General features: G+C 43.7%; 1 protein-coding gene across 1 annotated transcript in view; it reads left to right on the top strand.

Moving 5' to 3' along the window:
• Nucleotides 1-25,941, top strand: part of VSTM2L (V-set and transmembrane domain containing 2 like) — a 51,543-nt gene that overhangs the window by 9,444 nt on the left and 16,158 nt on the right. Inside the window, exon 2 of the mRNA XM_072112085.1 lies at nt 25,619-25,788. Within this exon, the coding sequence (XP_071968186.1) occupies nt 25,619-25,788 (170 nt within the window). The remainder of the gene's footprint in view (nt 1-25,618; nt 25,789-25,941) is intronic.

Below are 25,941 nucleotides of genomic sequence, written 5' to 3'. Positions count from 1 at the left end.
ATCACCTGCTAAATACCTGTCACAGCCGTGCAATCCCTGAAAATGACGGAAAATCTGACTAAAGTGCGTCCGCGGACCCTTTGTAAATAAACCCCATAGTGTCCAATCTGCAGACAGCATGTTATAGAGCAGGAGGAGCAGAGTAGATAGTGCATAGTGTCCTATCTGCAGGCAGCATGTTATAGAGCAGGAGGAGCAGAGTAGTTTGTACATGGTGTCCTATCTGCAGGCAACATGTTATAGAGCAGGAGGAGCTGAGCAGATTGTACATAGTGTCCTATCTGCAGGCAGCATCTTATAGAGCAGGAGGAGCTGTGCAGATTGTACATAGTGTCCTATCTGCAGGCAGCATGTTATAGAGCAGGAGGAGCTGAGCAGATTGTAAATAGTGTCCTATCTGCAGGCAGCATGTTATAGAGCAGGAGGAGCTGAGCAGATTGTACATAGTGTCCTATCTGCAGGCAGCATGTTATAGAGCAGGAGGAGCTGAGCAGATTGTACATAGTGTCCTATCTGCAGGCAGCATGTTATAGAGCAGGAGGAGCTGTGCAGATTGTACATAGTGTCCTATCTGCTGTATATCACGCATGTTGGTCTGCGTGTACAGTGTTAAATGTTCTCTAACTTCACAAGACACATGAGGAATAAAATATAAGAATGAGATCTGTAGTCAGTTTAGTGAATGTTTTAACAGATTTAGTAGCCATGTGTAAAATGCACCTTCTGTAATACTACGTTGACTCTTTGGGGACGTTTAACCTGAAATCATGTTCTCTCCATTAATCAGCCTTGTGACATGTTGTTGTTGCTGTGAGTGCTGTGTATATACTTATATACTGCTAAATGAGCGTCTAAACCCTGTAGATACTCCAAGGTGGTCTGGATCGCAGCCATACCTTGTCTCTGAAACCACTAAAGCTGCATTTACCTACAAGACCCAGTCGCTTCTAGTTTCTACCCTTTCAGCCCAGTTAATTAGCCCAAAAAACTGTGAGATTTTTGTTTAGTGATCCAAATTTGTGTCATCTTTAGATACCCCTTTACATGGTTGGAAGTGATGAATGAGGTAGAAAATTTCTTTCACGTTCAACTGTGCATAAATCATACAGTTGTGGAAATTGAAAATAGGTTTAGTTGCGGTGTAATTTATGATGTCCAACAAATTGTAGATTATTATCACATAGATGTCCTATCCTGGTATATACTGACTACAGATTATTAGGACAGAATCAGACAGTGCTGGTGTATATATAATATCCAGGTATATACTGACTACAGATTATCAGGACAGGATCAGACAGTGCTGGTGTATATATAATATCCAGGTATATACTGACTACAGATTATCAGGACAGGATCAGACAGTGCTGGTGTCTATATAATATCCAGGTATATACTGACTACAGATTATCAGGACAGGATCAGACAGCGCTGGTGTATATATAATACCCAGGTATATAATGACTACAGATTATCAGGACAGGATCAGACAGTGCTGGTGTCTATATAATTTCCAGGTATATACTGACTACAGATTATCAGGACAGGATCAGACAGTGCTGGTGTCTACATAATTTCCAGGTATATACTGACTACAGATTATCAGGACAGGATCAGACAGTGCTGGTGTCTATATAATATCCAGGTATATAGTGACTATGGATTATCAGGACAGGATCAGACAGTGCTGGTGTATATATTGTATAATATCCAGGTATATACTGACTACAGATTATCAGGACAGGATCAGACAGCGCTGGTGTCTATATAATATCCAGGTATATACTGCCTACAGATTATCAGGACAGGATCAGACAGTGCTGGTGTCTATATAATATCCAGGTATATACTGACTACAGATTATCAGGACAGGATCAGACAGTGCTGATGTACATATAATATCCAGGTATATACTGACTACAGATTATCAGGACAGGATCAGACACCGCTGGTGTCTTTATCATCTCCATTGATGTCCTGACCACAGATTATCAGCAGTTACTATTCTGGGAGTTGCACCTTTGGAGCGGATTGGGTTAATCCAGGCAGTGCGGCGTTCTCCTATCTCCATCAGATCTGCGCTCATAATCAGATGCCTGTATGGGTTCCTGTAATGCCGCCAGCATGTTAATCAGACCCTCTGTGGGGTTTGCGTTTATTGTACGAAGGATCTGTCTCTGCCGGGAGAAGTAGACACTCTGTGTACTGAAAATCCACTATTAATATTTTATTACCATGAATCTGCAACTGTGTGCAGACAATGGGCAGGCAGGTGGGGGGAGAGGAGAGGGTATAGGTGGGGGGAATCATTTGCACAATATACAAGCTGTGCATCCTCAATGACTTCTCTGGATAGAAATGCTCATGAAAATTGTAAATCCAGACGACCAAAGAAGAGCGTGTAAGTGAAACACAAAGGCTTGTTGTCTATGGAGGGTGTAATGTGATCTGCACGGGCAGGTGACGGGTACATCTGAGGAGGTAGCAGAACCTGAAATGTAAGATAACATGTACGTGAGAGTGTAGAGGACTGTGGCTAGTAGGATTATTACCATCTGGCATATTGTATCCTCATGCTATTATCTGGTTCATTATATTGGAGGTTACATTATTAGTAGGGTTTTCCTACTGAAAAATCCTGGTCAAAATCCACTGACGAATGTTCCTGGTTATCAGGGTTCAAACGTCCCTAAACAGCTGCCTTTCCAACTCTATCATTCTTAAAGGGGATGGCCACTTTTCATTAAATCTGTTCCATTAGACATGTCTCTGCATGTATATGTACCTGTGTCTTTGTCTCCTGTGAGAGCTTCAGCCTTTCCCTGTTCTCACCATGGTGCCCTCTACATTTATGCACACCTTCCTGTCCCCAGCCCATCCGAATGGCATCTCCCACTGTGTCTCTTTCTCTCACTGTACATTTCACTGATACAACGAGAGGGGAGGGAGTAGGATGAATCATAATCTCCTGCTCCAGCCCCTCCTATTCATAAGAGCTCCGACATGTAAACAAAGATCCCCGGAGAGTTTGCAGACAGCACTAAAGTAGCAGAACAGCTGAATCACTTGATGAACATTCAGGAATTATAGTTCAGGCATTAAAGGCTCATAGCTAACTTATGCAAGAGAGTGATCAGAGTGCCCGCCACTTCCAATGCCATCAGAGTGCCACTATTTCCATTACCAAAAGAATGCATTCCCTTTAAACTACCATCAGAGTGCCCTGTGCTTTAAACTGCTATCACAGTGTTCTCCCCTTTAAATTGCCATAAGAGCGCCCTCCCATTTAATTTCTCATCAAAGTGCCCTTCCCTTTAAGTTGCCAGCTGAGTGTCATTAAAGGAAGCCTATCTGATGGTAGGTTCCTATTAACCTACTAAACTCTAATCTATATTTAGCTAACCCTATAACGCTTTCTATACGAAGCTGAACTTTATCTAGCTAATATGTAAATGTTCTGGAGAGGCTACTGCGGTGAGAAGCGTGAGCAAAAGCTGCTGCATGCCCCATTAGCCTCTGCTGTCCGTCCTACTTCAGCATTCTTGGTGCTCCTGCTAATGCTCCCCCTGTTAAGGCTCAATGAGAGCGATAAAGCTCTTCCCGTCTGCACTGCCCAGTGTTCTGTTAGTGCCCCCTCTTTCCAGTGTTTTGTTACTGCCCCCGATTCCCAGTGTTATGCTAGTGCCCCTTCTTCCCAGTGTTCTCTTAGTGCCCCCTCTTCCCAGTGTTCTCTTAGTGCCCCCTCTTCTCAGTGTTCTGTTAGCGCCCCCCTTCCCAGTGTTCTGTTAGTGCCCCCTCTTCCCATTGTTCTCTTTGTGCCCCCTCTTCCCAGTGTTATGTTAGTGCCCCCTCTTACCAGTGTTCTCTTAGTGCCCCCTCTTCTCAGTTTTCTGTTAGTGCCCCCTCTTCCCAGTGTTATGTTAGTGCCCCCTCTTTCCAGTGTTATGTTAGTGCCCTCTCTTCCCAGTGTTATGTTAGTGCCCCCTCTTCTCAGTGTTCTGTTAGTGCCCCCTCTTCCCAGTGTTCTGTTAGTGTCCCCTCTTCTCAGTGTTCTGTTAGTGCCCCCTCTTCCCAGTGTTCTGTTAGTGCCCCCTCTTCCCAGTGTTATGTTAGTGCCTCCTCTTCCCAGTGTTATGTTAGTTCCCCCTCTTCCCAGTGTTATGTTAGAGCCCCCTCTTCCCAGTGTTGTTAGTGCCTCCTCTTCCCAGTGTTATGTTAGTGCCCCCTCTTCCCAGTGTTATGTTAGTGCCCCCTCTTCCCAGTGTTCTGTTAGTGCCCCCTCTTCCCAGTGTTAGGTTAGTGCTCTTAGTGCCCTCTCTTCCCAGTGTTATGTTAGTGTCCCCTCTTCCCAGTGTTCTGTTAGTGCCCCCTCTTCCCAGTCTTATGTTAGTGCCCCATCTTCCCAGTGTTCTGTTAGTACCCCCTCTTCCCAGTGTTATGTTAGTGCCCCCTCTTCCCAGTGTTCTGTTAGTGCCCCCTCTTCCCAGTGTTCTGTTAGTGCCCCCTCTTCTCAGTGTTCTGTTAGTGCCCCCTCTTACCAGTGTTCTGTTAGTGCCCCCTCTTCCCAGTGTTCTGTTAGTGCCCCCTCTTCCCAGTGTTCTGTTAGTGCCCCCTCTTCCCAGTGTTCTGTTAGTGCCCCCTCTTCCCAGTGTTATGTTAGTGCCCCCTCTTCCCAGTGTTATGTTAGTGCCCCCTCTTCCCAGTGTTATGTTAGTGCCCCCTCTTCCCAGTGTTCTGTTAGTGCCCCCTCTTCCCAGTGTTCTGTTAGTGCCCCCTCTTCCCAGTGTTCTGTTAGTGCCCCCTCTTCCCAGTGTTCTGTTAGTGCCCCCTCTTCCCAGTGTTCTGTTAGTGCCCCCTCTTCCCAGTGTTATGTTAGTGCCCCCTCTTCCCAGTGTTATGTTAGTGCCCCCTCTTCCCAGTGTTATGTTAGTGCCCCCTCTTCCCAGTGTTATGTTAGTGCCCCCTCTTCCCAGTGTTCTGCTAGTGCCCCCTCTTCCCAGTGTTCTGTTAGTGCCCCCTCTTCCCAGTGTTCTGTTAGTGCCCCCTCTTCCCAGTGTTCTGTTAGTGCCCCCTCTTCCCAGTGTTCTGTTAGTGCCCCCTCTTCCCAGTGTTATGTTAGTGCCCCCTCTTCCCAGTGTTATGTTAGTGCCCCCTCTTCCCAGTGTTATGTTAGTGCCCCCTCTTCCCAGTGTTCTGTTAGTGTCCCCTCTTCCCAGTGTTATGTTAGTGCCCCCTCTTCCCAGTGTTCTGTTAGTGTCCCCTCTTCCCAGTGTTCTGCTAGTGCCCCCTCTTCCCAGTGTTCTGTTAGTGCCCCCTCTTCCCTGTGTTCTGCTAGTGCCCCCTCTTCCCAGTGTTTGGTTAGTGCCCCTTCTTCCTCTTACCAGATTGACCCTCATCACTCCCAGTAGAGGACTCTCCTTCAGCAGTTTTATCAGATTTCTCCCCAGTAACATTTCCTTAGAAAGCAGACGCAGGTCAGAGCCAGGACGTTTATCTGTCCTCATTTGGCTTCTTACTCATTTTGTCATAGGAAATGTTTTGTATTTCCTTAGTAAAGGACGGAACTGAAGAAATAAAATTTCCTTTACAAAAGTTTATCGATTAGATTCCTATTCACTTGTGTGTTGTGTTGAATGACCAACTTTTTAGACTTTTTCCAGACTTGATACAGTGTAATGGTAAAGGAACAAATTGATTCAAGTAGGAGAGAGAGTTTTCCCCTGCATATTATGTCATATATATTACACATTGATCCCACTGAATGGTATTTTCAGTTCATTATTGCTCTGTATCTTAAAAGAACCCTAGAAAAATGATAAAAGTGGAATAATCCAGCACTCACATCACTCGCTGAGCTCAGCAACTTCCAGTTATTGATGATCATTCGGGGTCCCTATAAGAAGAAGACCTCCCAATGAGCAATTGGTACCCTTAATACTTTGTTAAACATTCTTTTAGTACTGTTCCAGACAGAAGAGAATGGGAAGGCTCCTGCTGCAGCCAGTTGTCTTCCTGGGAACAGCAGATGATTTCCTCTTATATGACTTAGTTGTTATATAATATAAACCAGTGATGGCAAACCTTATAGATCACGAGTGCCCAAACTTCAACCAAACGTCACTTATTTATGGCAAAGTGCCAGCACAGCAATTAAAGCAGTAATTTATTGCTGCGGAAACCAAAATAGTTGAAAGGAGGAGGGCACATTTGGACTATTGCAGCTTCTCTCCAGGGTCCCTATGTACAGGAAGAATTGTTGGGCCAGCATTCTTTGAGCCCTGTCTGTTGAAATCTATTCTGGGGTGATGGCCTTGGTGCCCACAGAGAAGGCTCTGAGTGCCGCCTGTGGCACCCGTGCCATAGGTTCGCCACCACTGATATAAACTATAGGACATACCTTCGGTTTTTAGTTTATAGGCAACATGTTGTTCAGTTTGTCTTTTGAAGCTTTTTCACTTGAATTGTCCCAAGGATTTTGGGTTACAGTATTTTCCGGACTATAAGGGGCACCGGATTATAAGGCGCACCATCAATAAATGTCTGCTAAAACGTCTAAGTTCATATACAAGGCGCACCGGATTACAAGGTGCACCTGATTATAAGGATGAATGACCAGCAGGTGGCAGACCTGTGCACAGTTCAAGGCAGCTGTTGTCTGTAAGTACGGTTCGTATATAAGGCGCACTGGACTATAAGGCGCACCTTTGATTGCTGAGAAAATCTAAGGATTTTTTGTGTGCGAGAGCGTGTTTTCTCTATGATTTGAATGTTCATGTATTGCACTATTGCCATCCAATGCCGGTCCTATGTTTTTAACCAATCAAGGGCAAAGCCTGCATGAAGATCCTGTGCTCACCTTGTGTTTGCACAAGTTTCTTTTGGGTTTCCTTGTTTCTTCCAGTGCCCCGGAAACATCCAAATTGGTCCAATGGAAAATTATTGAAAAAAAAAATTGAAATGATCCCAAATGTGTGGATGTGATATAGGGAAATCAATGAGCCCCAATGGGGAAGTGGATCGATGTCAATGGTGGCTGTCTCTGTCCAGCTCTGCAAAATAGGAAAATTACACCTCTTGTTTGTTGACCAATAAATTCCACCAAAATATTGGCACATATACAAAATCTTTTGCAAAAAGTAGAACACGCCGCTTTTCTAATAACTCCACACCCCCTTATAGGATGCCACCCCCCTTTTGAATAAGTCCACACCCCCTTTCAGGATGCCATCGCCCCTTTTGAATAACTCCACACGCCCTTTCAGGATGCCACACCCTTTTTGTCATACAAAACTTTTTTCAAAATCCTTGATTAATCGAAGGCATCTTCGTATTTTTGGTGCAAATTCTGTTAATTTTTTTAATCGACCCCCAAGTCTGTCTTGCGTATGTCTAAAAATATGGCTGATGGTGCCCCATATTTATTATTTTAAATGACATCTATTTGGCAAGCATAACCAATATTCAATAGTGGTGATGATAATTAATAATGCATTTTAATTATAAGCAGAATGAAGCATACTGTGAAGCAGATGTTGTGACCAAGCTGGATTTCTCCGTAGCTTCAGTGTTTCCAGGCTGCGATGGTTTCGTGCCTATGCTCTATAAAGCAGGCACTGTTCCGGGCCTGAGCGAGGGAGAAGTCATCCACTGTCATAAATCTCTCTCGCTCTGACATTAAAACCTTCCGAGCATGTCCCACAACCTATACCTGCAGCTCACATTACAGTGAAATCTATGAGACTGTCAGCATGTAATGTGAGCTAAGGAAGGGCATGTACACGCGCTGATGGGCACCAATATGCCATGCCTCAGTTGTGCCTGACATGCTTAACCTCTTCTCTCCCCGGATTACCTGGGTACCATTGCAGTAAATGGAATCTTTTTATATGATACATCTGTACTGTACATATTACACACCAAATTATAGATTCTTTTTCCATGAATGAAATGGAAGTTGTGCAATAATAATAATAATAATAATAATAATATAATAATTCTTTATATAGCGCACACAGATTACGCAGCGCTGCACAGAGCTTGTCAAATTGGTCCCTGTCCCCATGGGGCTCACAATCTAAATAACCTAACAGTATGTTTTGGAGTGTGGGAGGAAACCGGAGTACCCGGAGGAAACCCACGCAAACGCAGAGAGAACAGAAAAATATTCTAGAGGAAAGAAAATTCTAAAAAAAATTGGGCCAAGTGGAAGAAACTGCATAAATACAGCGGGTGAAATGAATATTGAAAATTTTATGATTAAATATATTTGTAAAGACGATATTGACGTGAAATTCTCACCAGATGTCAGTGACAACCCATCCAATCCAAACTGGCAATGGAATCGAACCATAGATGTCCATAAATTTAGTTCTGTGTAATAATGAGCAATGACAAAGGGGAAAAGTATTGAACACATGAAGAAGAAGAGGTGCAAAAAGCCATTAAAAGTCATGACACCCACTGAAATCTGTCCGTAATTAGAAAGCAATCCTGCTTCTTAGTGAAAAAATAATAGTAGCCTATAAAAAGGTATCTCATTAACAAGGTTCCACACAAGACAATGGGGCAGATTTACTTACCCGGTCCATTCGCGATCCAGCGGCGCGTTCTCTGCGGTGGATTCGGGTCCGGCCGGGATTCATTAAGGCAGTTCCTCCGACGTCCACCAGGTGACGCTGCTGCGCTGAAGAGCATCGGAACACACTCAAGTTCAGTGGCCTATTCTTAGTGAAGGTAAGTGCAAGCTCCGCAACACTTTTTTCTAAATGCGGCGTTTTTTCCGAATCCGTCGGGTTTTCGTTCGGCCACGCCCCCCGATTTCCGTCGCGTGCATGCCACAATCCGATCGTGTGCGCCAAAATCCCGGGGCAATACAGGGAAAATCGGCGCAAATCGGAAATATTCAGGTAACACGTCGGGAAAATGCAAATCGGGCCCTTAATAAATGACCCCCAATTTGTCCTTTGCAACTTTAATTTTGCAAAAGATACTGGTGGCATTAAGAAGAAGAAATTTGGAACACGTATTACACAAATTTCTTGCAACACCTTGTCATATCCCTGTTTGAAGGTAAGGATTATAGTTTTAAGGATACATGAGTGATGCCTGTTCCCACCTCTGTTTTTTTAATCACCTTTGCCTGTTTTCACAACTCTGAGAAAACTTGGAAAATCTACCATTAAAATCCATCACGATAAAGAAGGGACAATTACTCATAGATCCAGACACCGTGACTGTGGTAATCTTCTTATATTTGTTATCCTTGGCCTCCTTGTTTCTAAAATCAACTTTTATAATTATGTTAATGAGTCAGAAGAGCTCTTGGGGGCCTGAGCAGAGCACATCCATGCTGTAGCTTCACACGCTGTTACACTGTGCAGGAGTTATGTTTGTTATGTCTATAAAATACTTTTAAGACATTTCCCAGATTTTCGCTGCAGTACAACTCCACCCTCCCCCAGCTCCTGAAGAAGATTGACAGATTACTTTCTATTCCTGTGCACAGGGAGAAAATAGTCAATCATAAATGTATATACACTGCGAATTTCTACATTATTTTATACGTAGACACAATACTGAGCTCAGCGTGTCTGTCACTCTCATATGCTGACATGAAGGTGGTGACAGACTCCCTTTACGTGTCTGTCACTGATCACAGCTGTTGTCTAATGGAGCCAAGGTACAAATCAAGCAACAATGAAGACGTAGAGAGCGGGTAAGCAGTTCTGTATAGCTGTAAAGCCCACAGCTTGACATATATATGTGCTTTCAAAGGAACTTGTCTTGAAGACGGACTACATTCATTGTAGTTTCCTGGGCATAATAGTGCAAAACACAGCAAATAGCATCCAACATCCACCTCCATGGTCGGGGTCATAGAGATGAAGGTTGTCAGACTATGATAACTAGACTTACTGTACGTTACACATCACTTCTGTCTACTTTCTTCTCTTGTAACTTTGAATTAGATCTGAGTACACATTACTAGTCGGTTCGTTGCCATGTCAAGGGCTAACACTATATCCACTAGATAATGTCTACAACTAGTTACGGACTGGGGAGGAACCTCTGACCCCCTCCTTGTACTGTCGTACTGGAGGTCAGGCATCAAACATTAATCCTCAGAATTTGCCACAAAAGTTGTAGAAATTGGTGAACACTTTTGAGCATTGAGTATTGATGAGTATTTTTCGGACTATAAGTTGAACCGGACTATAAGGCGCACCGGATTATAAGGCGCACCATCAATTAATGCCTGCAAAAACGTCTAGGTTCATATATAAGGCGCACCGGAGTATAAGGAGCACCTGATTATAAGGATGAATGACCAGCAGGTGGCAGACCTGTGCACAGTTCAAGGCAGCTGTTGTCTGTAAGTATGGTTCGTATATAAGGCGCACTGGACTATAAGGCGCACCTTTGATTGCTGAGAAAATCAAAGGATTTTTTGTGCGCCTTATAGTCCGAAAAATATGGTAGTATCTTGCGCTCCGCATATGTGTTCTTTTTAATCCAAAGTTCCGGGTAAAAGGTAAGGGGCCTGACGAAGGAGACCGATTCAGACTCCGAAGCGCAATGGAAATATAATACTACATTATATTTTGCTATTCTAACAATATTATATTGCTGTAGTGCTGATAACCAGTGGTTACCAATCGCATGCATTTCAGAACAGCTCCCCCTGCTCTATAACATGCTGCTGATAGATCAGATTAGATGTTCAATGTGTCAGGTCCCCTTTAAGACAGTAAAAAGTAATCCTCACCATTCCAGTCATTTATATCCTTAGCTGGAATTAATTTTGTAAAGATATCCTTGAAGGAATGCTAACGGAAGGAAGAAAACAGACAACATAAATTAAAGAAACACCATTGTGTAAACTGCGCCTACATTCTGAGCGCCTTGTGTGCGTAGCCTTGTCACCGGGCTGTCTTCAATGAAAAAAAAAAATCAATTCTGCAGCAAGAACAAGGCAGTTTCAAGACAATCCGACTCTTAATGAAAAACTTGAAAATGTCACTTAAAGGATAAGTTGACCTTTACCGACTTCTTAAAGTAAAATAGCAAAATAAACCCAAAGGGTAACATTTAATTACAAGACCCGTTGCCTCCTGTAACACTCGAGCGACTACTGATCTTCTTCAATGATATGTTGTTTAATTGTCGCCAACAGGAAATGATTGCCTTTAAGGATTGTGCCATCTTCACTAGCGATGTAAACTTTCTTAGCTGTCTCATCTTTTTCCAAAAACTGCTAAATGTTCTTAGTAGGAAGTGGGAAGAGCTGGCAAAACTTTATTATAAGCAACAAGACTTTTTATAAAGGTGTACCAGGGGTGCTCCCTTGTCTTAATTCCCCTGATTATAGTATACTAATGAAATCCCCAGCAGCCTCCCCTTACTTATAAATGCCCAGCAACTTCCTCTCACTAACTAAATGCCCAACAGCCTTTTCCTCACTAATAAAATGCCTCGGAATCTCCTCTAACTAATTAAATACGCAGCAGTCTCCCCTCACTAATGATATACTCAGCAGCCTCCCTTCACTTAAGAAATGCCCAACATGCTTCCCTCACTAATGAAATGCCCAGCATCCTCCACTCAATAATGAAATGTCCAACATCTTTCCCTCGCTAATGAAATGCCCGGCAGTCTTGTCATCACTTATGAAATGCCCAGCAGCCTCCCTTCACTATAAAAAGGACAAGCAGCCTCCTCTCACTAATGAAATCCCCAACAGCCTTTCCCTTTAATAATCATATACCCGGCAACCTCCCCTCACTAATGAAATCCCCAGCAGTTTCCCTCCACTAATGAAATGCCCAGCAGCCTCCCTTCACTAAAGAAATGCCCAGCAACCTCCCCTCACTAATGAAATACCCAGCAGCATCCCTCCACTAATGAAATGCCCAGCAACCTCCCCTCACTAATGAAATACCCAGCAGCATCCCTCCACTAATGAAATGCCCAGCAGCCTCCCTTCACTAATGAAATACCCAGCAGCATCCCTCCACTAATGAAATGCCCAGCAGCATCCCTCCACTAATGAAATGCCCAGCAGCCTTCCTTCACTAATGAAATGCCCAGCAACCTCCCCTCACTAATGAAATACCCAGCAGCATCCCTCCACTAATGAAATGCCCAGCAGCCTCCCCTCACTAATGAAATGCCCAGCAACCTCCCCTCACTAATGAAATACCCAGCAGCATCCCTCCACTAATGAAATGCCCAGCAGCCTCCCCTCACTAATGAAATACCCAGAAGTAGCCCCTCATTATATAAAAAAAATAAACTTACCTCCGGCCCGCTCGGTTTCCTGTGTATGAGCACGGGTAGAGATGGGTCCATGTGCTCTGCCTGTGCACACACTATGATGTCATCAGACATTAACACCGCAGCATCATAGTGTGTGCACAGGCAGAGCACATGGACCCATCTATAACCACATTGCTAGACAGGAAGCACCAGAGTAAGTTTGAAGTTTTTTTCTTATATAATTGAATATAAGCCAAGTGGGGCTTTTTCAGCACTAAATTTGCTCTGAAAAATTGGGCTCATACTCCTAATGTTTCATCTGACTTTTTATTACTTTGTAACATCTTACTTTATTTGTACTGTCCCACATGATCTGTAAAGTGCTGCAAAATATGATGGCGCTATATAAATAAAGTTTATTATTATTAACATACACTCACCAGCCACTTTATTAGGTACACCATGCTAGTAACGGGTTGGACCCCCTTTTGCCTTCAGAACTGCCTCAATTCTTCGTGGCATAGATTCAACAAGGTGCTGGAAGCTCCTCAGAGATTTTGGTCCATATTGACATGATGGCATCACACAGTTGCCGCAGATTTGTCGGCTGCACATCCATGATGCGAATCTCCCGTTCCACCACATCCCAAAGATGCTCTATTGGATTGAGATCTGGTGACTGTGGAGGCCATTTGAGTACAGTGACCTCATTGTCATGTTCAAGAAACCAGTCTGAGATGATTCCAGCTTTATGACATGGCGCATTATCCTGCTGAAAGTAGCCATCAGATGTTGGGTACATTGTGGTCATAAAGGGATGGACATGGTCAGCAACAATACTCAGGTAGGCTGTGGCGTTGCAACGATGCTCAATTGGTACCAAGGGGCCCAAAGAGTGGCAAGAAAATATTCCCCACACCATGACACCACCACCACCAGCCTGAACCGTTGATACAAGGCAGGATGGATCCATGCTTTCATGTTGTTGGCGCCAAATTCTGACCCTACCATCAGAATGTCGCAGCAGAAATTGAGACTCATCAGACCAGGCAACGTTTTTCCAATCTTCTACTGTCCAATTTTGATGAGTTTGTGCAAATTGTAGCCTCAGTTTCCTGTTCTTAGCTGAAAGGAGTGGCACCCGGTGTGGTCTTCTGCTGCTGTAGCCCATCTGCCTCAAAGTTCGACGTACTGTGCGTTCAGAGATGCTCTTCTGCCTACCTTGGTTGTAACGGGTGGCGATTTGAGTCACTGTTGCCTTTCTATCAGCTCGAACCAGTCTGCCCATTCTTCTCTGACCTCTGGCATCAACAAGGAATTTCCGCCCACAGAACTGCCGCTCATTGGATGTTTTTTCTTTTTCGGACCATTCTCTGTAAACCCTAGAGATGGTTGTGCGTGAAAATCCCAGTAGATCAGCAGTTTCTGAAATACTCAGACCATTCCTTCTGGTACCAACAACCATGCCACGTACAAAGGCACTCAAATCACCTTTTTTCCCCATACTGATGCTCGGTTTGAACTGCAGGAGATTGTCTTGACCATGTCTACATGCCTAAATGCACTGAGTTGCCGCCATGTGATTGGCTGATTAGAAATTAAGTGTTAACGAGCAGTTGGACAGGTGAACCTAATAAAGTGGCCGGTGAGGGTGCGGTCACACGTTGCAGTTAAAACTGCATCGCAATCAGCTTTGAAGAGGTTTTAGGTGCAGTTTTGTCAATTGAACAGGTGAAAGACATGAACTGAACGGGTGAATGACATTTGTGGAGCAGCTTTCTCCTTCAAAATCAAATTCACTCGTTCAGTTCATGACTTTCACCTGTTCAATTGACAAAACTGCACCTAATACCACCTCAAAGCTGATTGCGATGCAGTTTTAACTGCAACGTGTGAACGCACCCTCAGTGTATTTCCTCTAGCTAATTAACCCTACTGTTAAGATATTTAGAATGTGTTGAAGGATGTGTCCAAGGCTGGGTTCATGCTACTTTACTGAAGATATCAAGCCTCCTCAGTCACACGAGGGTGTTTACTGTGACTAAGGGGGCTTAACATCTTCAGTACCGCAGCATCTTCACATGATGTAGATATGTTGTGACTTGGGAGGGGGATACCATGTGACCTGGCGTTGGAGCATCATTGCAGGGCATTGTAAAGGCACTGCTTCCCAGTCCGTCATATCAGATGAATTATTTTAGCAATGGATCAACCAGGCAAGGGTAAACTAGTTAGGTAATAACAAGGCAAAACTTTAATATTCCCTGGATTGCAAGATTGGAACCCATGGTTTCATGTACCATTATGAAACATTACACGTTATAGGTATAAAACCCCACCTGGGTTCCTACCCAGCATGCCAGAGTTTTGCTTGTTGAAGGTCACCTCTAGATGGCATTACAGAGACAATTTGCATACATTTTTCCAGGTTATACTCCCTACCAGCTGACGTTTCCACATGGATACACACAACTAGAATGATTTTTAGATTATATTTGGTCTGTATATTTTCCTTCTCCACAGGAAGTGTAACGTTCACTCTTTTTCCATCTGTTTTCGGCATCTTACCTGCCATCACAGGTACAACAAGTTTTTTTGACACCTTTGGTGAAAGGATTGAAAATGTTCCTTTCTCATATTTCCTAGATTAAAGCATTACTGAAAGAAAAGAAAATTGCTTCAATTTATTCAAGTGTATGTGTACATCAGCATGGGAGGATTGTGACTGGTATAGTCCTAATAATGTTACATGTCACAGTAATATTCATCTGAGCAGATTGTACATAGTTTCCAATATGGAGGCAGCATGTTATGGAGCAGGAGGATCTGAGCAGATTGCACATAGTGGGGGAGATTTACTTACCCATTCCTTGGAGTTCAGCTAAAGTGCATTGTCCGCCGATAATGCGCTGTGCCGCGATTTAAGATCGTGCGCCTGATATCCTGCATGTGTCACTTCCCCGCTCAGGCCCGACAGAGTTCACCTTCTTCTTCCTGGTGCATGTAAGTTCATTGTCCAGCGACACAATTTGATCTTAAATTCCGCGCTCAGTCCGAATCGGCCCGGCCCTGATTTCTGTCGCATGAAAGCCAGTGCAGCTGTGCCACAATCCCAGCATAAACCCCTGTTAAATACCTGTCAAAGCTGCGCAAATCCCGAAACTGGCGAACATTCCGACGAAAGTGCAATCCGCAACCCTTTGTAAATAAGCCCCAGTGTCTTATCTGCAGACAGCATGTTATAGAGCAGAAGGAGCTGAGCAGATTGTAAACAGTGACATATCTGCAGGCAGCATGTTATAGAGGAGGAGGAGCTGAGCAGATTGTACATAGTGTCCTATCCTCAAGCAGCATGTTATAGAGCAGGAGGAGCTGAGCAGATTGTACATAGTGTCCTATCTGCAGGCAGCATGTTACAGAGCAGGAGGAGATGAGCAGATTATACATAGGGGCAGATTTACTTACCCGGTCCGTTCGCGATCCAGCGGCGCGTTCTCTGCGCTGGATTCGGGTCCGGCCGGGATTCATCAAGGTAGTTCCTCCGCCGTCCACCAGGTGCTGTGCTGAAAAGCATCTGAACGCGCTGGAGTTCACTGGCTCGGGCTGAGTGAAGGTAAGCGCATCCCAAGCGACACATTTCTTTTTTTAAATGCAGCGGTTTTTCCGAATCCGTTGGGTTTTCGCTCGGCCATGCCCCCCGATTTCCGTTGCATGCATGCCGGCGCCGATGCGCCACAATCTGATCGTGTGCGCCAAAATCCCGGGGCAATACAGGGGAAATCGCCGCAAATCGGAAATATTCGGGTAATACGTCGGGAAAACGCGAATCGGGCCCTTAGTAAATGACCCCCATAGTGTCCTATCTGCAGGCAGCATGTTATAGAGCAAGAGGAGATGAGCAGATTGTACATAGTGTCCTATCTGCAGGCAGCATGTTATAGAGAAGGAGGAGCTGATTTATTTATTGTTTTATATTATTTTAATACAGTATTTAGTGGCTACAGTTAATCCAGTCCTTATGAGTCTATTTATCTATCTATGTTTCTCTCTGTCCATGTCTCTGTCTTTAGTGGGGGTGTAATAGTCATCCATACCATTGGGGTTAATTTGGGATGCTAAGTCCAGACTGCCTTGATAAAATACTCACATCTGGGCGCTGCAAGCTAATTAGACAGCTAAATATTAATTAGCAGGCTATTAAGGAGACACTGCAACCTAATGAACTTGTGATGGCTCATTTGCGGAGCACTGATAGGAGGTGTTATCAGACTCCAGGTCCTATAGGGGGTTCTGTATCACTCCTGGGGGGACTCATTAGAAGGTGACATGAAGATAATGCCCTAACACGGGGGTCATAACTGATGGCCACCGGGTGATGGATAAAACAGAATTTCGCAGACAGGTTCTTATCCGGATACAAGTCCTGCCGGTACTGGAGGGCTGCCTCATTATGTCTGTCTCAGACCTTTATTCCTCGTTCTCTTCTTCTTTTGTCTCTGCTGTTTTCCTGTCTGTATGACCATCATCAATCATGCGCCATCCACCTCCCTCCACGTCTGCTGCTCTTGGGTATATAGACAGTGCTGATCTCTTATTAATGTGTGAGGATTTCGGTATTATGTTAATTACTTACCAGCGACTGTGACCCTGCATGTGGTAGAGAAAATCCATCTCCTATAAGGGCAGCCTTGGCTCCAAGCTCCATTATGGCACATTTAGTCAGCGTAATTCTGCTTTATCCCTCTCCCTAGTCTCTGACTACATTTTTAGTTTATCCTCTTTACTACCTATGTATGAAGCAGTAGATATAGAATGGACCCATGGAAATGATGGGTGTCCATGCAAATGTCTAAGTTATTCTAGATCGGAGATGGAAGCATTAACCATAATTAAAAAGCTTTAGGTAAGTGATATAACAGGATTGCAGAAATATATCTCTGAATACATTACATACATCTATGTGACGCTAAGTTAGTCTCATCACTTCCAATTATTGACTAAATATAATGGGGCTTATTTACTAAGGGTCTGCGGATTGCATTTCCGTCGGACAGTTCATGGTTTTCGGGGATTGTGCTAAACCCTCAGTTTTTTTGCGGACACGGAGACCAAAAGGATGCATCACGGAGAAAAAAAAAACAGAAGAAAAACAGAGACAAAGCCAACGGATGCACAACTGAAGCTGAGCACCAACGCCAATGTCAAAGAGCCCTAAAGCTGAGCTGCCATACTGTCATCCACTAAGGTCAGATGCTGATTTTAGAGGAAAGCAGCCATAGTTTTTAACCTCTGCACAACCCCTTTAATTGTAGGTAGTTTGAGGGTAGGCCAACTGGGTGTATATTTATGGTAATTTATTGCCAACAATTGTATTGCTAGTCCACTTTTCTGGAGTCCAGCTTTCTCTCTGCCATACACTTTGTAGGTCATACTGATTTTCAATGTGCCCAATCCTTTTGTTCTTGGGGAAATAAGCCACCGATGGAGTCTGACAGTAGTTAAGGGTTTGTCCGCACAGCAAATTGTGGGCCAAATTTTCCTTTTGGAAAATCAGCGTTAAAATCCCTCTCCCGCTGTAGTCAGTGGGATACTGTCTTGTAATATAGGACATGTTACCATAGCCAAAATCCACGCTAGAAAGCCCAGTGTCGGAAATCTGATTCACATACTGTGGTGTGAACATTCCAAATGTCTTTCTGAGAACATATGTAGCTCAGCTGAGTGTACCGCCGGCAGCTAGCCTAAGGGCGCAGTAGTGATTTTTGTACCTCGCCTCATCTGCATCGGAGGACTAAAACCAAACAGATTTGGGCACATTTACTTACCTGGTCCACGGAGTTCACTGAATGTCCCACGATAATGCACTGTGCCGCCCGATATCCTGCATGTGTCGCTTCCCCGCTCAGGTCCGCCGGAGTTCACCTTCTTCTTCCTTGTGCAGGTAAGTGCATTGTCTTGCGACACAATTTGAAAGTTAAATCCTGCCCTTAGTCGGGGTACCCCGCTAATTTCTGTCACATGGAAGCCAGCGCAGCTGCGACAAAATCCGATCGCGTGAGATACAATCCCAGCACAGACACCTGTTAAATACCTGTCAAAACTGTGCAATCTCGAAAACAACGGAAAAGTATGACGAAAGTGCGCACGTGGACCCTTAGTAAATAAGCCCCATTATGTGACCAAATAGAAGATCTCATTTACTTTATTGTTTCCTTTATTATTTACCTCCAAGATGTCATGTTATCTGGTGCCATTTTTTATAATTTTTCTCAAAATGTGCCGGACGCTTCATATGATGCTGCAGGAGCACTGTGACACCCCTTTAAGTTTGGCCAACCATTTTATGACATGATAAGGCACTATAATGCACTTTAGGTCAGGCTGGAAAATACAACAAAAACAAGACCATACCATACTTCCCGGTGCGAACACTCCCGCCTCAATGGGCCCTGAGTCATAGTTTATTAATCTGCCTCCGGGACCTTGTGCAGCATCTGTGCCTGGATCTAATGTGACACAGATTGTAAAGTGTTGGTGCTGCGAAATGTTAGTGTTGCTAGGTTACAAGCCGTTATTATACAATTTACCAAATTTACCTAATCTAACATTTTCATTTTGAGATCATATGAGGGCGTGAGGGCCTAAATGTCTGATTCAGAGTAGTGACAGGGCGTACAAGAGAACATCAAGTGAACCATGCCCCCAACAGTGTAACAACACCCTTTACACGCTGAAACACCCCTTTAACTCGAAAAACATTGGGTTAAAAGTGGAGTGGGGATGGGTGGTTTGGCGCTGTTCAGAAGCCAGAAGAGCCATCTCTTTTTGGTAAGCGGAGCCGAATGATCCCGCTCTCTAAGAAGACCCGGACTTCCCATCACTAATTCAGAGGTCCCCAATGATTTTAAGGGGGTGACCATGTGTTTTGTATTTTGTTATATCTTCCTTGGTTTTTATGTAGCTTTATTAATTTAACCTAAGACAGAGCTGGAACTTGTTATGTAGCTTCAGTGCCTGCAGGGTGAGGTAGGTAGTCTTAGACACGCCTCCTGCCTCCTTATTGGTTCAGGCTGTTGATCATTAATCGCTCCCTGCAACTTGATTTCTTCACAATAGCAAGGGGAAAGGTTTTGGGTCACATGAGGTGGTGAAAAATGGTATTTGGAATAGAAGTGCTGTTTTAGGTGTCCTCGTGTAGTGTCTTAGTTAGGGTGAGGGATATTTGAGTGGCTAACAAAGGTTCTGAGTAAAATGAGGACGTTGGATTCTCCTCAAAGTCTATACAATCCTATACAAAGGATCAAATAATAGGTAAATATAGAATATTAAACCTCAAGTGGGAAAAAGGTGGATGTCAAGATATTAACTACCACTCGTATACTCAGGCAAATGAAGTAAGGGAAGGCCTAGGGGCCTGATTTAGAGCCTCAAAAATGAGAACAAATATTGGCACATAATATGATTTATCCAGATCATATCATTGAGAACCCAAAGAATAAACCCTTGATATATAAATGGATTATATGAGGCTCGGCAGTATATTGATGTCTGTGACCCGCACGGAGGTAAATTACATTCTCTCCATCCTCCCTCCGTCTAATTACATTGCCTCTCTTTTGTGTTTCACCTTCCCTTGTTCTTCTGTTATATCGCCTTCTTCATTGCTCCTTTTTCTCATTCCATCCCTTCCTCTTGTGAGCAGTCCCTTCCAGTAATAGGTTGTGAAGTCCCGGCATGGACCCGCTTCTGTCTCTGTTCTCCTGTCACATTGTTTTTTTCCTCTAAATCTCCCTGGATATGTAATTCCGTAGCTGTCTCTTCCAATCTTCCAGCTGCTGCTCTGAAGTGCGCTCTCCCCTCTCCTTCACCTTCCTTCTTTCTCTTTTCTCCTGTCTACCTTCCTTAATTTCCCCTCTGCCTCACTAACCCTTTACTGCCCCCCCTCACTTTATCTTCTTCTCCATCTGCTTCACCGTGTCTTCACCCCTCAACCTTCGCCATTCTCTTCTGCTCATTACGTTTTTTTTTTTTTTTTTTTATGGCTTATTTGCTGTTTTTATCAAGCTGTTCTCTACCTGTCTTGACACGTTTTCGCAATTCTCATACAGCCCTTCTATGTCTATGTGTTTTTGTCATTTATTTGGAACATTTTAGGTATATTTCGATCACTTTTCGCAGCGCCGGAAAGCCGTGTCACGCAAGTATAGGCCAGGCAAGCGATAACACCACTTTTCATCCTGCTATACTCTCAACTCTATATGCCTTATGGGACTGTGGGTCCTGCTTGAAGGATACTGTATGTACCTGCTGATGTAGGTCACTGAACAACTTATGAGATCTGAAAGATGAGATTATTATCTTTAATATGACACCTGCATCATGTTTTTAGGTGCCATAAAACCAAATATATGCGCGTCCAAAGTGACACTCCCACTGGAGCCTAAAAATGCCACTCAGGCAAAATATGACTCTTCTCTGCTCATTTTCCCATTATTTTTTTACAAGTAAACCAGTGAGATTTCACATAAAAGAGGGAATTCTGGAAAGGACATTTCGTACCCTACCTGAGGGGGCTAGTAGTTTAATGGGGTAAAATCCGGTGACAGGTTCTCTTTAAACAATGAGTTAGAGTCTGGGTGAGACCTTCTGTACTGCAACTACGGACCACAACCCTTCTGGCAAATGTCAGCGTTGCAATGTTACCCCCTGGATACAGGATATAAATGAATCTTGGAAAGCGTTGAATACATACATAGGTAGCTCCGAGGCTTCTGGTCTCCTGGGAGTATAAGGATTTGTGAAATAATGGAGCCCTACATGTTTTATAGTCTCAGATGCTGTAGTTATATAGAAAGTGGTGGGAGGAGGGCAGGGGTGATGTCGTCAGCTTTCAGTTTGGTCCATGGATGAAAAATATAAGCTATTAACCCCCCTCCCCTTTCTCAAGCTTCACCAATAACCCTGAATTTTTAAGTAAATTCTTTTTGGCTAATGTATTTAGACTTAGTTTTGTACTTTTGGAAAATCCATTTAATTTGCATTAGCTATCAGATAAGTGCCATCAGATAACCTGATGGTAGATGCTTATACTCACCTTCCCCTAATACTCATCTAAACACAATGTTCTTGTGCAGGTAGTGTATTTAGCTAGATAATGAAAAAATCCCACACCCAGAAAAATAACAGGACATGAAGGCGCCAAGCATGCACCAAACGCATCTAGTGAGTAGCTTGCTCCTGAGATATAGACAACTTTTCCCTAAGGTAAGTGCAAATCCATCCTTGCAATTTGCTAAACTCATGAATATAGTCAGCCCCTAACTATGGTTACATCCTTGCCGTTGGGTAGACTTTCACCCAGTGGGGAGAAGGGCCTAACTTTTTGTATATGTTGGGTTGAGATGATATACATCAATTACAACATAATTTGTGATTAGAGGTCAATTTTGGACATCTGACTTTTTCACAAAACTTCAGTATTAATCTTGATGTAAATTAGCATCTTAATGTACCGGGGTGTGGCCATAAGAGGTTGGTGCACCTGTATTCTTCTTTATGCACCTGTGGAAAGGAAATTATATAAGCAGATGAGGTCCTCCCTCTGGTGCACCAAAAAGTCAAGTTAGATCAAGATGAAAATGGAATACATGAGAAAGGTCTGAAAAGCTTATGCATTTCCCTGCACAATACTGTTTTTTGTTGCTGGTAAGACTTGGAAGATGGTAGATTACATAAGATCTCACAAATTAGTATTACAGGACAAATACTAGCAGAGTCTGGTAACATAAACCAGCGTCACTTACATGTTGATGTTATCCCTTTTATTCTGCATCTGCTCTACTCTCTTTTTTAGCCTTGTTTGGCTAAAAACAAGTTTTAAAATATGCTTATGAGGTGTAGGGGCTTCTGGTGGGCGTCATCAAAGCCCCTCTGAGCTCCATCATATAAGAATTATTCAAGCCCCCATCAGCCCTTTCTGTCCACCTCCTCCGCTGCAGCCAGAGGACCGGTAATGTCTTGCACGTGCGTGGTCACCTCTTCAGTACGTATCTGGCTGCTCCTCAGTGCGGCTGGGCATTAAATAGATGACTACACATGCTTGGGAATTGCCGAGAGATGATGAGTGACTATGCTCATTAGCATATTTAAAAACACATTTTTAAGGCCAATAAAGCTATGAAAAAAGACAGTGGGGAGCCGATGCAGAAGCCAAGAATACATCATCACTGTGTTGTCCCTGACAGGCAGAAGTAATCAATTGCTGCACCAACCCCGAGGTGCTATGTATGAGTCATCCAGCTCAGGTTCATTAGTCTTGTCTGGACAGTTCAGGCAGCTCTTTTTTGTATGAAAGCAAGTCTGCTCCCAGTTTTCCCAAGGTCCTGAATTTTTTAATTTGTTTTGGTAAATTTCCTTTAAGTGATGCTGGTTTATATGAAACTATTCTGTTGGTAGTTTTCTTATAAGTATTTTTAAGTATGTAAGTGGACAATCTCTTTCAAGCTGTTAGCTTGGACACAAGTGTCATGAGTACTACTAGACACAGCTACTACTTTAAGGCTATATTCACACTGCCGTTGCCCGCCCGTACCGTACCATAGCGGGCAACGGCAGTGTACAGGGAGAGGAAGAGCTCACCCCCGCCCCTCTCCATAGGATTTAATGGCGCACGGCGCCGTACTACGGAGAAAGATAGGACAGGTCCTATCTTTTTCTGGGTACGGAGCAGTACGTTGTCGCACGTGTGCTGCACCATACCGCTCCCGTAGGGTGCCATGCGCCCATTGACCTCTATGGAGGACGTATATCGGCCGTATATACGTCCTCCATACGTCAGTGTGAATGTAGCCTAAGTGTAGAACTGTGTACTGTTATTAGTGACTCACTGCTCACCTTGTTATGGTCTGGTCACCAGGCTGATGAGCAGGGGTAGCTCCTTCATTATCTAACATTGATGGTCTGTCCCAATGACCGTTCTCAAAGTCGTTTCATCTCTTGCCCTGTCTGCTGTCTCATAATCTAGTTTTAACCCACATTAGGGTCAATTTCATAAGAAACTATTTCACTTATTAGTACCATATGCTCATTGATTGAGGGAGGACCAGAAGGAGAACTTCCAGGCAGATGTTGTCTGGATTGGACTAGAGAATAGCAATATGGTCGTGTTTTTTTGCCTATTTTTCATTTCGTTTTTATAAAACTTTTTTTACCCTCTATTGTTTACCTTCACCTTTTCCCTCCTGCTGGGGGCTATTAATCTGCGTCTGTCCCCCTGTATGTGTGGTATTGTCTGATCTGTTGTGTTACGGCTCTGCAGACAGTTCTACTTTCCTCTCCATCACTCTCGCTCTCTTGGTATCGTTCTCTCCATCTATCGCTCTCCCCCTTCTCCCCATGCTGCAGGCTCTTCCCCCCTCTGCATGTTTCAGCTTTTTACGGCTCTGTTGACAGATGGTGCGCTGCGGCCCTTGAAGGGAAACTAAATACTACAGCTAAGGAGCCAGAGACAGGGGGGAAACCTGAGGGGAAAGGAGAAAATGGGAGAGGGGTGGCATGAGGGAAAGGTGGGCACAGGTGTGTACGGAAAACAGTGGCTAAAAACCAATGTGCTGTATGGCTGACCCCTGCGAATAAACAGCACGAGCCACATAATGATGAAATCAATACAATCCACGCAAATCTGACAGTAACACATGATTATGGCGGAGATGATTCCTCTATTCATGCACGGGGAGACATTGCTTACCATGAATGCAGCAGAGCAGGGCGGTACGCCACAGCAAACATCAAAATTAGTACAGCAGTAATGATGTGTCTATACAGTATGGGCACCCGCGATACTTACTGAAGATAAAGAAGTGGCCATTAAGGTTTATAGTGAATGTTGTTGTGTGCCCCGTCGGTGGCCGGCTGTGCTCGTAAAATTTTATGGTAGATTAATGGAAATGTTCAAGTGTCGTTGGTCAGTCTATGATCATTTCAGAGGAACAGATGTCTACAGATTCATTGACAGCTTCGTCACTGGTGGGGGGAAATAAGTGGGTGCCAGACGCCATGTATCTATGGGGTACAACACTAGGAGCTGAAGGGTAAATATCCAATGGGCTTTAACTTTAGGACCTTGTTCTTGGTCATGGATGGCAAACTCATCTTCACCGGGGGATCACATCTGTCTTGTGATTGCCCTTTAAAGGGCCGAATATGATTTCATTACTGCATGAATGTATTTACTCAAGCTCTTAAGTTGTTGCATTTATACAGCGTTAACATTACAATGAGCCATTTGAGGGCAAACACAAGGCTAAACATATTGTTAAATAACCAGAGACTGCCATGGCCAGTATGTGCCATTACACTAGCCAGTAGTCATATTTCCCCCACAGTAGCCAATAGTCACATCCACAGAAATGGAGCATTATAATAGCCCCTTTTCTCTAGTCCCCTGAAATATAATGGCTCTCATTCCCTGATATGTTTCGGAAAAAAAAATCTAAAAACATTTATACACCTTTGCCAGCTTCCCAGAAGTCTTTTTCTCTCCTCCTCTGTGCGGCGGCTGTACACGGTACATCCTCATCACATATGCCGACTTCTGAGGAGAAGAGACTGCTGCTGCTTCGGGGAGTGGGGAAAAGTATGACTAGCAGGGTCGGGAAGTAAGAGTTATTCTTACAGAAACTTTGGCAATTAAGTTTTTCAGGATTGGATAAGGAATTCAAACCTCTTTTAGCTACCTTGTAAGGCAGCTCCCTTGACATTAAGCATGACCTTCAGGAAGCCTTATGACATGATGCGGGATTAAAACCAAACCAGTATATCTATTCCAGAAGGAACAGATTCCCAAATGTAGACAGCAAAGTTTCAACCTGCTTGGGTCTCCTCAGTACAGCATACTGAATTTAGCCAAACCAGTTCCCTACGCTGTACTGAAGAGACCCAACCAGGTTAAAACTTTGTTGTCTACATTTGGGAGCCTGTTCCTTCTGGAATAGATATAATCCCACATCATGTCATAAGGCTTCCTGAAGGTCATGCTTGATGTCAAGGGAGCTGCCTTACAAGGTAGCTAAAAGAGGCGTGGTTTTCCTTATCCCATCCTGGAAAACATAGCATATTTTCCTAGCATAGCATAGGTGCAGGGAGACAAGCCAGATAACACAAGGCCTGTGGTCCTATAACTTTGGTCAACCCCATCTACATTCACCCTATGAGGTGTGAACCAGTCATGTAGCAGCTCAACTGTATTCTGTATATGGAGAGCTCAGCTTATGTTCTTTTTCCCTGTATGATATAGTATACTGTATACCGTAAATCATCTTTATGTCTGGTTGAATTAATTTACATCCTTCCTTACATATTTCAGCTTTGTTCACGGAAATCCCACATGATGTTAGCGCACATCCCGGAGAAGATGTGGAGATGGCGTGTTCCTTCCGTGGCAGTGGTGACATCCCCTACTCATTGGAGATCCAATGGTGGTATATCCGCAGCCATAAGGACTGGGCAAACAAGGATACATGGGCAGACAACCAGGTAAAGATAGTGTTATAACCAAATATATAGTGGAGGGGTAGAGAAGATAACATTTCTAAAGTCAAATGTCCCATATGGTCTAGGAACTGAACTAATAAGAGTGAAAATTTTAAATTTTAAATTATTTCATTTTTTTTGTGTGGCTGGGTTGGT

The sequence above is a fragment of the Engystomops pustulosus genome, chromosome 6 (assembly GCF_040894005.1).
Source record: "Engystomops pustulosus chromosome 6, aEngPut4.maternal, whole genome shotgun sequence".
Lineage (NCBI taxonomy): Eukaryota > Metazoa > Chordata > Amphibia > Anura > Leptodactylidae > Engystomops > Engystomops pustulosus.
This window is presented reverse-complemented; position numbering and strand designations above follow the sequence as displayed.